This window comes from Corvus cornix, chromosome 2 (assembly GCF_000738735.6).
Source record: "Corvus cornix cornix isolate S_Up_H32 chromosome 2, ASM73873v5, whole genome shotgun sequence".
NCBI classification, from domain to species: domain Eukaryota; kingdom Metazoa; phylum Chordata; class Aves; order Passeriformes; family Corvidae; genus Corvus; species Corvus cornix.
Window position 1 is genome coordinate 16,416,463 of NC_046333.1, and position 15,194 is coordinate 16,431,656.

General features: G+C 40.1%; 1 protein-coding gene across 12 annotated transcripts in view; it reads left to right on the plus strand.

The window, feature by feature from the left end:
* The window catches only part of ABI1 (abl interactor 1), a 78,157-nt gene extending 63,652 nt beyond the window's left edge, over nt 1-14,505 (plus strand). For 2 of the 12 annotated variants that reach the window (XM_039572235.1, XM_039572174.1), the window contains 6 exons: nt 1,670-1,770; nt 2,724-2,798; nt 4,416-4,592; nt 7,404-7,490; nt 11,659-11,844; nt 13,452-14,505. In XM_039572235.1, coding sequence (XP_039428169.1) covers nt 1,670-1,770; nt 2,724-2,798; nt 4,416-4,592; nt 7,404-7,490; nt 11,659-11,844; nt 13,452-13,627 — 802 coding nt within the window. In that variant the 3' untranslated portion in view covers nt 13,628-14,505. The remainder of the gene's footprint in view (nt 1-1,669; nt 1,771-2,723; nt 2,799-4,415; nt 4,593-7,403; nt 7,491-11,658; nt 11,845-13,451) is intronic. The other 10 variants (XM_039572180.1, XM_039572192.1, XM_039572250.1 and 7 more) reach the window with 7 other exon arrangements.
* The last annotated feature ends 689 nt before the right edge of the window (nt 14,506-15,194 follow it).

A 15,194-nucleotide genomic window follows, 5' to 3' on the forward strand; every position in this document is an offset into this window, starting at 1 on the left:
TACTAAAGTCACAGAAAAGCCTCGAAGCTTTGTGCCTCTCAGCTTTTTGTTGACAGGCAAAAAGGTGAGTTATTTTACCACTGCATCAACAGAATTTTACTGTATTGCTGACTTCCCTAACATGAAGAAGTGCCTTAATATTCAATATTCTGAGTGGAGCTTTAAAAAAAATTTTTTTTTCTTGAATTGCAAGGCTAAATGTTTCTCTGAGTCTCTTGAGTGAGTTCATTTTTTTCCAATTTGATTTCTATTGGCTTCAAACTGCAGGGAAAAAACAGATGAAAGAATTCAATGTAGTTAGAAGTAAAAGGTTAGCTTGTTTTTTAGAGAGCTTCTTTCTTAATATTTTTCTTTTTTTAAAAACTCCCAGTAGGCAGTTAAACATGGTAGGTCACTAGCAGGGACTGAGAGAGTATTTTAGACACAGTTGGTGATGAAATACTGTCAGAATTAAATAACTTCTAAATGTCTCTGCATCGAGGATCTTGTTAGTCTGTTTAGCTGGCTACTGTGAATGCTCCTTACTCCTGTCTCACAAGATCTTCTTTTATGTAGGCTGCAGTTAGAAATTCAGCTGCAACCATGGTGACAAGATCAAGGTCTTCAGCAGGCAGAACACTAATTTTGAAGGAATTATCTTGACTTCCATTTCAGATCACCGATTTTCTTTTTTGTGACGTTATTTTCTAAAGAGATATTTGAATGATTTGCACTTGACCGATTTGTAGCTATCCAGGAATGGCAAATAAACTAGAACTTCACTGAGTACTCTTAATTAACATGGATGAATTAAAGTGAAGTTTTGGCTTCACAACATCTTGTCTGCTTAGTTTCCTTTACATTATCCATTTAATGTATATAAATTCAAGACTTGGACTAAGGAGTGCTCTTAGATAAGAATAAGGACAGATTCTACCTCAATTTTGAGTCTTTTTCAGCTTCCTCAAAGAAAATAAGTGTCACGGTCTCTGAAGGCATGTGTAGAAATGTTATCCAGTAGTTCACTATGTTTTGCATTGCTGGCCTCTGATTTGTATATCATATAACAGTAGTCAGACAAATTTTGAGCTGGCTGTGTTGTTAACTTTCAGACTGTCTTTGAAACAAACTTCTTATACACAAAAGGTGTGTGCATGGATAGTGGGGAGCGTTAGATATACAGAAAATTAAGCACACCCCACCCCAGCTGATTTATCATGTCCATTCTCAGTTAAAAACTTAGCAATCTAAACTTTTGCTCTGAGTAGAGGAAATGTTCCTTCAGCTGGCAGCATAATTAATCTTAAATAATTATTTAGAGTTTAGCCATGAAGTGTTCCAGCGCCAGCATACTACTTTCAATTATTACAAGGCCCCTGAACTACTTCTGCAGTTGTTACTCCATTGCCTAGAACTTGCATGGTTGATTACCTTTTTATTTTTTGAAGCATTTAATTGCACATTTTATTAATAGTGATGTTTATCAGCTTAGTTAATTCCATTTGTTAGGAGTGTAATGCATCCAGACTTGATTATCTGTATGCAATTATAGGTAAAGACAGAGGCATTTAACAAGGAGTTTTTCAGCAGTCTGTAATTGAGTTAGGCTATCAGAGCTCACACAAGAAGTGTGACTGTTGATACGCTTTTGTAGGCCATGCTGTGCTAATAGTTGTGTTTTTCTTTGTAGTGGCAGTAGTGGAGGAAGTGGCAGTCGAGAGAACAGTGGAAGCAGCAGTATTGGCATTCCCATTGCCGTGCCTACACCTTCACCGCCAACCATTGGGCCAGGTATGTGGGACTCCTCCCATGCTAACTTAAGGCTGCTTGTTACTTTCTTGTGTTTGCAGAGCAACTTTGACTAAACACAATGGGGTAGAAACTGTTCTGAAGCACAGTCCTACTCAGGAAGTCATTTATGAGTTCTGAGTGATGTCTAAAGTTTTAATTCTTTACCAAGAGTAGTTGCAGGACAATCAGTTACTGAATAATGGATGGTTAAAACACCTTTGCTGGTCCATGTTTTTACAAGACAATCAAAGGTGTACAGGGGGAGTAAAAGACAAATGTATCCTTTTAAAGCTTAACTGTAATTTTAAATGCGTGTCTACAATTTGGCATTTCTGGATGCCCTGAGAGCAGCAGCAAGTATGTACATGTTTAATGGGAAACGTTGGCTTCTGAAATACCCTGCTAACTTTGCCATCCGCGGTGAAGGAACCACGCAGGATCTCTCAGCGCTGGAGGCACACTCCCTTGTGTTTAAGAATGGTGAATGGTGAGATTGATTAGCGTCCTTCTTTATAATAAACTGGCAGGATTATAATCTTAGTAATAAACCATCTCAGTCACTTATTTACTGTGTGTTTTGCAAGCCCACAAGGCATAAGAAAATAGTGGAGTTTTAGTGTAACGTAATTTTGTTATTGCAGAGATTTCTCTGTTTCTTGGATGACAAGTCTTCGCTTCCTTATACACATGTAGGCTTTCCTTTCCCAGGTGTTTTTGGTCCTGCAGTGGTACAAATAGGCATGAAATTTTACTGTCATCTGGCATCCCGTAAAAGTCAATGGGAATAGAGATTGGCAGGTACAGAACCCTGGATAGGATCAGGGTCTGAATTTGTATTAGTTAACTGAAGATGAATTTTCATATTTGTTTGGGAAGCCTATCAAGTGCCTGTACTTTCTTTTTTTTTACTTTTAATAATATGGCCTAATTGGGAATATAAACTATTTTATTAGCACACATTTCTGTTCCTCCTGGAGCCCCGCCAGCACCACCACTGCCTCCACCTCTCCCGATGGGCAGTCTGATAGGTGAGATTTGTCAATGCTGAAGTGATTGCAGTCATTCTGCATAATCAATAATCATGTCTTCCTAATGAACTTAGTGAGGGTGATTTTTCTTCTATAGTGGGACCTACGTGATTTTATTATAAAAATCAATTTTGGGGTTTTTTTTTTTTTTTTTGTTTTTTTTTGTTTTTTTTTTTCAACAAATCTAATCTCCACTAATTTCCTGTGGTTAAAGCCTCTGAAGCTAAATGCATTAGGTATGAGAAAAAGGCTGCTAGTTGCTTAAAATCTGCTCCAAATTAAGCTAGGATCCAATTAATCTGATCTATAAGATCTCAGAATCAGCTTGAATATTGGTATTAGGCTGTGTGACTCCTGCAACAGAAACTAAGTCACAGCAGTTGCACTCTAGCTTAGAAATGGTAGCTTATGTGTAGGGTGATGTGTGTGTTCTATTCTGTGGGTATAAGGTGACTGGAAGGCCCAAGTGTCTGTCACAGTGGCTTGGCTTTGATTCCATAATGCTGCAGGCAGGTGTCAAACTGGAAGACTTGAGGATATGAACTAACAGTTCTTGAGAAATTGCTTCAAGCATTATGTACAGCAGTTAGGGTGGGTTCTAAAAGTAGTACTTTTCAAAATAGACAGGAAAAAATACCCCACCCATTCCTGTCACAGGCTGATGACAAAAGTAATTGATTGAGTTATGAAACTAGCTTTGGAGGCTTTGACCCACATAACCCTTTGCACTCTCCTTTACTGAAATGTTAAGTGAAAGTGACTTTGGATAGCATTGCAGAACTGCAAACTTCTGACTGCTTGCTGTTTGTGTATTATATAATTATATGATACATGTATATAAAAGCACAAAACATTTTATTGCAAACCAGTTTTTGCATTTAAGAATTGCATTGATTCAAGTGACTGCAACATGTGAGATTCATTAGTTTGCAAGGTGTGATTTTCAGTCAGAGGTTAATCTGAAAGAGAACTTAAACTGTTTTGTTAACCTTGAAGTATGTGCAGCAGGTAGGTGGAAAGTAAATATGGGCATTTATAATGAAGAATGAATGACATCTTTTTCTGTCAGCTGGCATTGGTGATTCTGATTTGTTAGTGCAAATTCCATCAATATAAAAGCACAACCAGCAAATATGATTGATAAATGTGCCAAGTGTCTGAAGCTCATGACATTTGTTTCACTGTTTTGTTGTTGTATGTTAGATTGGAAGCAAGTTCGGGTTTGCAATGGAAATCATTTGTTTTGAGCAGAACATGGATTTTTTTTCTGTCTGCTTTTTAATAAAGAGTATTACTGCATGTAGTATGATTGAGATATATTTAAGAGTTGGAAGGTTGGATTCAATTTTCCAGTCCAATCCAGTCTCCCAAAGTACTCTCAGAATTTCTCAATGCCCTTTATATGAGTGTTGGTTTATGTCCTGTGTGTTTTTTCTCATTATTGATTGTAACAGGGATGTTTGTTTTTCTGTTAATCGCCTGTTACTGACCTTAAATTATTGGAGAACTGTAATCAAGTATTTCCCATGTTCTGGACTTTTTCTATTTTCTGCATTCTATCCCAAGTAATGCTCTGCTTAAGTCTTTTCCTTGGTTCCTCTGGCTAATGCTTTTCAGCTGCTCCTGGTTCAGCTCCTGGTTCCCAGTATGGCACAATGACCAGGCAAATCTCACGACACAACTCTACCACTTCTTCAGCATCTTCTGGTGGATACAGACGGAATCCTTCTGTGACTGCCCCATTTTCTGCTCAACCTCATGTTAATGGCGGGCCTCTTTATTCTCAAAATTCAAGTAAGCTGCTGAGCTCTGAAATCACAAACTGTTTTGAGCAAAATGATTGTAAAAGCATGCATGGCATTTTAATTCATTTATGAAAAGCATCAATGAGATTACTGCTTTCTTTCCTGAAACAGAAGGAAAAACAAACAAGAAAAACCATACTGGAATTGTACAGTGATTGCACTATATGCAATTATACTGTTTTCCTTTCTGACTTGTTTGCTGTTACTCATGACAAGAAATTATTAGGATTGCCTGTCTAATTATGGGCACGTTATACTTGGCATTTCAGGTGTGCTTGGAGAACAAAAAGTAAACCCAGGGTTTTTTTGCAGGAGACCTAATATGACTGTAGTACAGCCCCTCACTATTTGGATAGTGGCAAAAGAATACTGTCTGAGCACAATGCTCATGTTCCTGTCACACAGTTCCTCTCTGTCTCTCTTAAATCCTTTCCTGATTCCAAGTTTCTCCTTTGTTCTTAGCTTTAAGCTTGACTGTTAAAGAGCTCAGTCTCTCTCTCTTTTAGCAGACAACTTCTCTGTGCTTTCACACTAGTAGGAGTATAGAAGGAGATGAATGAGGGAAGGGATGGATGCCATGGGCAAGTGAGCAGATTTTAGTCAGCAGCTTCCTGCCTGCCTGCCCCAAAAAGGGCAATCAAGGTTCACTGCAGAAAGATCTGCAAAATAAGGATTTTGGCTGCTGGTAGAAAGCTCTATCAGGAAACTTCTTCCTTGCCATTTCCATAAATTTTGATCAAATACACATTGTGGAGTGGTAGCTGTATAATGTTTTTTCTTGGTAGTGTTCAGAATGCCAGCCCTTTAAACTTCAGAGGAATATTTCTTTTGAAAAGAAATGTTGATGTTTGGATTCAAGATTTCTTTGGTCCAGTGTCTGCTGTTGTGTACTTACTCTTAAGAAAAGAATGCTTTTAAAATATTTGAGACACTGAAGTGAAGAGTTTTCTGAGTAGTTTAGAAGTATTACGTTTGTCAGAAAGCATTTTTATATGCAGACACAGTATCTATCTTCTCTTTTTTTCCAAACCTGATTTTCCTCCTACTCTTGCTCACCCGTACTAGCATTTCATTTTCCTCCACATTCTTATTTCTCCAAATTAATTCACCATAACAACAGAAACTCCCTCCTGCTTGAACAGTTGCGTTCCATTAAATAAACAGGATTTTACTTCTGGGAATTGTTCAGTTGTCTTAAATACTGTGCACACCACTGTTTCTGAACGTTTACATTTGTCCAAAGCAATTTTTTGCTCAAATGCAGGTGCTGTTTTCTTAATCTAGCCTCTCTGGTGTTTTCAAAATACTGATGGTCAACATTTTTTAAACAGTATTTTGATGGGTGTGTTTTGCTACTTGAAACTTTTTTCCTCTGTTTCTGTAACTGGTGATTATTTTTTTAGTGCTACTGTCTTGACATTATTCCCAGGTCCCATGTTTCCTTAAGGTTTTACTTTTCATGCTAACAAATACTCTGGTTTTTCTTAGATGTTTACTTCAGTTTTGTGAGACACTGTTTGTTCTCCTGCTTTTATTGATCATTTATCCCATACAGTTTATTTGATTATTGGTTTTGTAATGAACGAAATGCTTCATTTTAATTCATTGAACATTAATCTTAGTTACAGCTTTATTTAAAACTGTTGCTTACTTGGAAGTACAGAACCTCTTTCAAATTTGGTTCCAACTGGATTATCCTGCTGAATTCCCACCTTCACAGGAATTTCTCTGCTCCAGTGCAAGAGAAGTTCCACTGAGAAAGGGACACGGTATAAACAAATGAGTTGATGTTTTGTTGAGTTTCTGGGTGGGGTTTTGTTTTATGCTTTTCATTCCTAGTGCTTAAGGGAGAATGGTCCTGCCAGAGCCGATAGTTTGAACGGCTTGCCCTACTGCTCCCATTCCTCTTCCCTACCTGTGCAGGGAAGAGTTGAACATCTGGGCTGTCAGCCCAGTGTCTCTGAGCACAGGCTTGTCACATGTCTCATCACTCGCCAGATAGGCACATACTTCAGAGAAGATGAGCTTCCAAGTGCTTCCTGAGGAGCTCTGTGCACTCGTGTAACCATTTGGAGCTGCAGAAGCCTTTACCAGCCTTTTAGGTTGCTGAGTGCCCTCTCACCACAGAAGACATAGCTGTTTTTTCTACCAGCAATCAACAAGGCCCCTTTTTCTGAGAAAAACAAAAATGCAGTGAGCTAGCCCACTGCCCCTGTCCCAGCAGAGCACTATGATGGGAGGTGCTCTCTGTGTCAGTGTGAAGTATTGATGCTGGAACATTGTACCCCTTGCAAAAGTGTTGCCTTGTGTCAGTGCTGCTTTGCTGCACTTGATGCAGCGCTCCACTTTCATTTTAGAGAAGGAGTCCAGAATCCTGCGAAACATCACCTCTACTCCTAGTAGCTCACTTTGAAAAGCTAACTACTAAATTGAGTAATCCTTGTTTAGCAGCAAGACAAAAGCTCAATTTTATGTGCTCCCCAGGTGAAGCACACAAAATGTGTGACAGAGCGAGAACCTTCACACGCACCCTGTGAGCTTCCAGACACGCAGCCTGCGCTCGGCTGTTACCTGGCTAAACACGGGCATGCTTTGCTTTTGATCCTCCATTGGCTAACCACGAATTCAGCCTTGTTGGAAACACAAGCTTGAAGAAGGTTCTTGTGTGTGTGTGTTCTTGTTGTTCTTTACATACTTTGTTTTGTGGTCCTCGTTACTGACGGCTGCTTTTGTTTGTTCCCTTTTTTTTTTTTTCCTTTGTCCATTGACTTTCCCAATATGGTGTGTGTGTTGCTACCAGTTTCTATTGCTCCACCCCCTCCCCCTATGCCTCAGTTGACTCCACAGATACCTCTCACAGGCTTCGTGGCCAGGGTGCAGGAAAACAGTAAGTTTGGACAAGCTGAGCTGTTAAAGGGTAGAGCCTACTCTCTTCTAGCATGCATGGCTGGCAAGTCAGACTCTATTTTGTTTCCTTTTCCAGAAGCTAATACCATCTTGCATTCTAGTGTCAATATGCTATTGGAGCTGAAGGGCACACTCTTCAATTTTTTATAACACGTGCATGATTATTACTGACCCATTCAAGTTCTGAACTGCAAATTTATTGCAGAAGTACAGTGTGAAATGTGGCATATGTTTGGTGTGAGTATAAAATTCCATTTTAATTGAAAACACTGATTTCATGTTGAATCACCCTGCCTTTTTCACTAGGGATAATTGATTAGTTTTTATTAGAAAGGCTTATATAGACTGTCAGAATGTGTAATGTGTAACCATTGATTCCAGTACTGTAGCATTTTTCAGGAAGCGGTACAGTCAATTGAGTATGTGCAGTCTTAAGATCTAATGCATTACAAAGGAGCTTGTAAGGCATCTCTCCTCAGCAGCTTTCATTCTCCATTTCTTTGTGCTCTCTAGCCCTATTTCCCTGCTGAGCTTCTTGCAGCATAGCTCTGCTTGTTAGGTTTGTGAGAGGTGTTCCCTAGCTGTGACCTGTGCTGCAGAGTGTTTATACTGGTAACTCTGCTTTCACCATTACTGCTTGATTCCTTTCAGGTGAGTGTTACTGTCTCAAGTGCCAGTGCAGGTGCAAAGTCCTGTTCCTGATCTGGGGATATCTTTTCTGTAGGAGTTTGTTGCAGTTCTGTAAACAACAGACTAAATACGATGTAGATAAGGTGTGAAGTAAGCAAAAAATGTTTTTAAAGTGTTTGGGAGCCATTTTGAGGTTTGCTAGGATCTCAGGGGCTGCTATTACTACACAGTTAGCTATATAGCTGCAGCATCCATTTAAGGACCCCAGGTCTGAGTAGTGCTGCTGTTCTGCTTCCCATTAGAGCTTTTAAGTGGTTGTGTTCTGAGCACTCCCCATGAGATTGGAGGCATCTCTCTGGTTCTCATTCAAAAAGAAGGTAATTTGGTGCTGTGCTAGGTAAACAGTAAGAATCATGTTGATGCAGAATAATGTGCCACAAAATTGTGTTGAAAACCTTTCCAAAATACAAAGTGTAGAGGTAAACCTGCTGAAGATGAAGGTTACAGAATGTCTTCGCTTGCAGATAAACTTGAGAAAATTGACACCTGCTTCTGAATTGTTCCAAATATTGTCCTCCTGGAGATAACACAGCCCTGGGGAGAGTGGAGGTGAAAGGGACAGACTGACTTGTGCATGCAACAGCAAAATGCAAGCTGACTTGTGAATGAAATTGCAGCAAAATAGCTGAAGCTTGAAATCTGGTCATAGGAATTGTTCTTTATTTCCTTAATAGTTCCTTGGGTTGGAAAGTTATATAACAAGTATGGCTTGGAGCTGTGGCTGCCTTGTTCCGGAGGCAGGGGTGCGTGTGGCAGCCTGTGCATATGCTCAGCAAAGCTGCCTGTAGAGGCTGGTGTTGAGTTTGGCATTGTGTGCTAGACTTTCATCGGCCTCGTTTTCTGCAAGAAGTCTCTGGTGTTAGGTGACACATGGGTAGACTTGTCTTCCTCATCACAGAGATCTGTGAGTTTGGAAAACAACATCCTCTGCTTGTGGACTTCTTTCAGAGGGCAAGGAGAAAGGGCTTAGAAACTATGCAACACCTTTTCTTCTTCTCCTGCATCCACATTGTGGGCATCTCCTTCAGAGAGGTTTTCCAGTGTGTGTGGTGCTCAGGGACAGATGATTTGATGTAAGTTGCTGTACTCCCACACCTAGTCTTTTCAAAAAGGAGTCTGCTGGTCCCCATTTAAAGAATAAGGATGGGAATATATACAAGAGAAGGTCTCAGTTTGGAACTATGTAAATACTCATCCTTTTACCCTTTCATTTAGTATGGCTTTTTGTATGCTTTTTTCCCCCTCCCCTAGGATAAGTGATGTTGTCCTGGAGTCTGGCTAAGTTCAGAACCAGGAAAAGTCTGGGTTAAAGTCCAAGAGGCGAGGAGATACTTCCTCCAAGTGGAGTGGCACTTGTCTAATTTTCTGTTCCATTCTCTCCTTGTTTAAATGTGAAGTTGAATTGTTTTAAATGTTTCCCATAAAGCTTGCAGTTCCTGCATCTCAGAGTATGTGTCGGTGTTTTCACACTTGCATTTTCTGCCCTCTTTCCTTCTTTTCAAATCTGCAGCTTCATTGTTAAATAAATGTAACTTTTTTTTTGCATTTTTAATTTTTTAAAAAATTTCATAAGGTAAGGATTTCTCAAGATCTCAGATGATTGTTATTTCAACACTTTTTTTTTTTTTCCTGGCTGCAGACAGAAATTAAAGGGAGATACACATTTTGTGGAAGATGTTCTGAAACTGCAGCACAAAACCAGTCCATTCATAAACGGTGTTGTCATGTGTCTGTGGTGGATTAATGAAGCCTGTCTGTGAGTGCTATTCAGTAACGGGCAGGACGTAGCATTCACGCTGCCAAAGACTTTGTTAGTCTGTCTCCAAGTGACATAAATGGGCTTCTGTATGGGAGAGGAATCACTAATACAGTGGCAGCCAGTCTTATTGATGGAGAGAGCTGTGGGGTGTTCAGCTCAGCTGGTCAAGTTGAAGAGGAACTGGGCTTGCAGGTGAAGAATTGGCCCTTCAGGGGAAGGGAGCGGGCTGGATGCACTGGATGAGGCAGCCCCTGCCCCAGCAGCTTCTGCCCCCTTTTGCCCCTGGCAGCAGGTGCCAGACCTGTCCCAGTGCAGCCAGTCTGACCCAGACAGGACATAGGAGCAGTGCCCAAGCCCCTTGTCAGGGGCATGGGGCTGAAGAGCAAAGGTTAAGTCACTGTTAGAGTAGTGACCAGCCAAAAGTAAAAGGCGTTCAAGCAAACAAAACCCCTATTTCTAATCTCCAGTGCCATTGTAACTATCAGCAGTTAAAGCTTCACTCAGTGCAATGTTTTTTTTCTCTGTTGCTTGGCTTTCTTTTCAAAATTTGTGTGCTGGAGCTGCACATTCTGGGGCCTGATGCCTCATTACATCAAACCCTGCCTAGACCAGTGGTTTTCAGCCTATGTTTTCAGTGTGCAGAATCCCAGATCTCTTGAAAATGAATCTGTATTGCTGTGTAACAAAGTTGATGTTAGTAACAGTAGCTTCCTTTCAGTTGACTTGTGGCTTCATAGGGTTTACACCTAGGTCCATGTGTAATGGAGCACATCTCCCTAGGAATAGGATAGAGTGACTTGATGTCTTGCATCTGAGTGTGCCATCTCTGTATTTTGCTGCCGGCTGCTGTGAATGTTACTGGAAACTAATTTAATGAACTGATTTAAAAAGTGATTTGTACCATAATGCCTTTCTCTTTTTCCCTTTCCCAAAGCAACTTGTAATTGTTCTGATTGGATAATCTCAGGGCAGAGATTTGACATTTTGGATTATACGTTTAATTCCTTGAGCACTTTCTCCCTAAGAGCAGCAGCTGCCTGTTGTAGTTTTCCATTTATTATTTGAATCCTGAATGTGTGCACACACACAAGTTAGTCTGCAAGATAAGAATCTGTACAAAGCTTTTCTTCTGCAGAAGGATTACTTGGCTTCCTCTTACCTGGTTAAATTTTAAAAAAGGGAAGAGACTAGTATTTATGATCCACACCAGATCTTTTTGTTCCCTAATGCTAGCTCTGAGAGAGAAGGAATTCAAGGAAGCAGTGCTCAGAAGTAAATTAAAGTGACTGTTACAGACAAAGGATTTATTAAAAACCAATCAAGCTGCTGGCCTAGTCAGAGGCCTGTTGCTGCCTGGCTCAGAGGGTGCCACTCGGAGTCCTCCATAGCTAACGCTGCAGCGCATGGACATTGGAGCAGGAAGCTTTCCTCTCTGCTGATGTTCAGCTTATGCCCCGCAGCATGTGCTTTGACTCTAGTAGCATTTATACATAGATTTGACCACTAATAACAAATATAGTTGTGTGTTTTAGTTGTTAATACAAAGCCTCTGTTTCTAATCAGTGCATGGTATTATAGTGCATGCTGTGTGTGTCCCCCCGCCCCCAGCCCTTTTATTTACAGTGTACAGCCTCAGGTTTGTTTGCATCTCCACCCTGTCTTGATTTAAGAAAAAACAATAATCTCCAAATGTTTCTAGTTGCTGATAGCCCGACTCCTCCCCCGCCGCCGCCGCCCGATGAGATGCCAATGTTTGATGACTCTCCTCCTCCTCCACCCCCACCCCCTGTGGATTATGAGGATGAGGAGGCTGCTGTTGTGCAGTACAGCGATCCCTATGCAGATGGAGATCCTGCTTGGGCACCTAAAAACTATATAGAGAAAGGTAAGAGAAGCGTTGCTGCTGTGTTAGTGCAGTATCAGAGGATTAATGGTACCTGAAGGGAATGAAGCACTTTGTGGGGGTCTGATGAAAACAGTCATTGTCCTTCCTAAGTCAGAATTCAAACCGTGCTCTCCTTGGTTTGTGGCCACACCTAATGTGGTAAGACATAATCCTTCTTTGGACAAATTATAAAATACCTTCAAGCATTCTAGCATGGATGAAAAAGAAAGCTTCTTCACGAGAAGCAGATGTAAATTGGATGGCTTTCATCTTTGATGAGTTGGACCGTCTGTACCTACCTTAGGATTGCTGGGCAGTCATCTACAAACTGCTGCAAAATGGGCAGAAATTCCAAGCTGCATTTATCCCATCAAACTATACTACTAGAGTGGATTACTAGACTTTGAACTATAAAATGCGTTGAGGTCTCCTTGGAGATTTATCAGTGACTCCAGATTAGCAGACTGTGAACTGTGCTTAGGTATGAACTCACGTAGTAAACATCTCTTCCCATGAGTAATGGAGAAACAAATTTCCTGCCTGTGGAGTTGCCTGTGTTGTGGCACTGACCATTTTGTCAGCAATAGTGATGCCAGTTTTCTCATGAAAAGTTTTCTCATGCTGTAGTGAGTATGAAATGGGGCCAGGTACCTGTGATATTTGTGGCGGAGCTCCTGTACCTTCACTTGAAGCTGGACTGTGTGCAGGACATACCCATGGGATGAAAGTAACTGATGCAGCACATCATTGCTAGGCATTAAGACATTAGATATCTGAGAATATATGTAGGTGTAAAAAATAGTGGATTCTTGGAATGCATAAAGCTGATCAATTGCATAAATCCATATTAAATTTTGAAGGGTAAGGCTGTGATGTCTGAGGTCTGTATATTCACAGTGGTAGTTTTTAGCTCCAGTATTGGTGGAGGCAACATTCTTTCCTTGGGGAAATCTCCGCTTTGTTAATGGCACACAGCGAGCTGGAGGTCGGTAAGAGTAAAGTATTCACCAAGCAGGTACTGAAAAATAGCAGATGTCACTTCTACATTCTTCTTCAGTCACTTTCCTACTTGCACTCAGTGCAGCTCCTTGAAAAGTAACACCAGAACTCCTTATGACATAAAAGCTCTGTAGGAAAGACCATTCATGTGCAGTGGCTTTTGCAGCGATGTGTGCAAGGCCACACTGAGGTGCAAGCAGGGGCCTTAGTGGAATGATTTTTGTAAAATTTTTTAACCATGTTCTAATCAAGAGATTCATATGCTTTTGAGGTAGTCTGATCAGAAATGGGTACCACACGAGTCAGTTATTCCCTAGTTCAGCTTTTAAGTGTCCATAAGCTCCACTTTACTGTGTCACAGTCGGATGTACTTCTCTGCTTAACTGAGTGTTCAGTGTAGTCCCCACCCACTTCTTACTGCTAGCTAATGTTGCAAGGAGAGTGAAATTCCATTTTCTGGGCTTAATATTAAACAGGAAAAGCATGTGAATTCATTATTGAAAATCCCACAATAGCAAACTAATCTTTTAACACTTTCTGAAGTACAATTATTTTTTAATACTGTTGTTATTAATAAAATGCAAAATGTGTCCCTGTTTATTCCACAGTTGTTGCTATATATGACTATACAAAGGACAAAGATGACGAGCTGTCATTTATGGAGGGTGCAATCATTTATGTGATAAAGAAGAACGATGACGGCTGGTATGAAGGAGTTTGCAATCGAGTAACTGGCCTGTTTCCTGGGAATTACGTTGAATCAATCATGCACTATGCTGATTAAAATCCTTTGCTTTTCAAAGTTTGGTCTTGTATTCAAGTCATACCATGATTATTTACAAGGAGTAACTACAAGCTAACAGAATTGTCTTAATATACTTTCAAAAAATTGTGCCCATTTCTTCAGGCCATACTGTTTTAATGGTATGATTGAATGTCCATCTCTGAGTCTCTGGGGACAGTATGTCTTACCTGATGGCAATTTGTAAAACAAGCAACTGTCTATAACTGGTTATACTTATTTACTTATGCATTGTTAATTTTATGACCAGCCTAAATATTATGGGGAAGTAGGGTATAATATTTAATGAACCATGATCAGATTGTGCCATTACATTTTTCAGTACAGCATGGTAACTAACACTACGTTAGACTAACATATTAAAACCTGGATGAGAAGTTTAATGTTAGTGCTGGTCATATTACTTTTTGTTTAGACTCTTTGCTCATTCTTGAACTATATTTGTTTAAAGCATGCATACAAACTTATGTATTGAAATATACTTTTTTAAAAATCCAAGATGCTTCCAATTGTTGTAATCTTTACCTGGAGTATTCTCACTGAAGTCTATTACAATGAGTTGTTTGGGTCTAAGGTGTCCATGTGATTCAAAAAATGGGTGGTCTTATGTATGTGTAATTTGTACCCAAGTTTTTTTAATGAGTAAATTTACATTATGACTTTTTCCATTCATAAATATATAAGTGAACCAAAGGTCTTGTCCATTACTTTGTTGGTTGGCTTGGCAAAGAAGTTTGGAATGCTAACGTAGCAAAATCATGGCTGTGTTATCCCAGACAATGTACTAAAAAGCAAATGTTTGTAACGTGACTTTATCACTGACAGAGGGCAAATAAATTAGATCTGAAACCTGAATTACACACTTATACATACTCTTAAAAGTTCTTTTCTGCCAACATTAAATTTTAGTGAGGGTTTCTTGGTTGAATTATCTACATGCAGTAAGTTGGACACCATCTGTACCTGACAGTTCTGTGTGGGAACTCTCTCTGTGTGGCTCTGTGAGGTGCCCCACAGAGCAGAGGGAGCAGGCTGTCCTCCAGATAGCAGTCAGGGGACACATGTGACAGGAACTTGACCATTGTTTTATGGAATCACAGGCAGATAGCCAGGGAGGCTGTGCTTCCCTGCTCTACAGATTCTGTGGCTGAAATAACCTGAGAAGGAATGTGGTAGTACTGGGTAATTACTGTGAGAGGAATGTGCCTGGGACTTCAAAGCAGGCTTCTGGGAAGGTACTGAGCATGTTCTGTAAGTGAGCGATGGAAAGTGATGGAGTTGCAGGTTTGGCAGGCTGGTGAATCATTCATTTTTAGTGTGAGTTAGAAATACTCAGCCTTCCATTTTCTGAATGAAAGCATTCATTTGGTAGCAGTCTCAAATTCTGCATCATGTTAACTGCTAGCAAGTAGCCACCAATAGCATGAATTGGAACTCACTGATGTATATAACCAATTAAAATCTACATGTAGTCTTTTACAGTAAACCAGTATCTCTATACAATTCCAGATGCTTTTGTTGTTAAACAGCCAGGGAAGCATTCAAACCA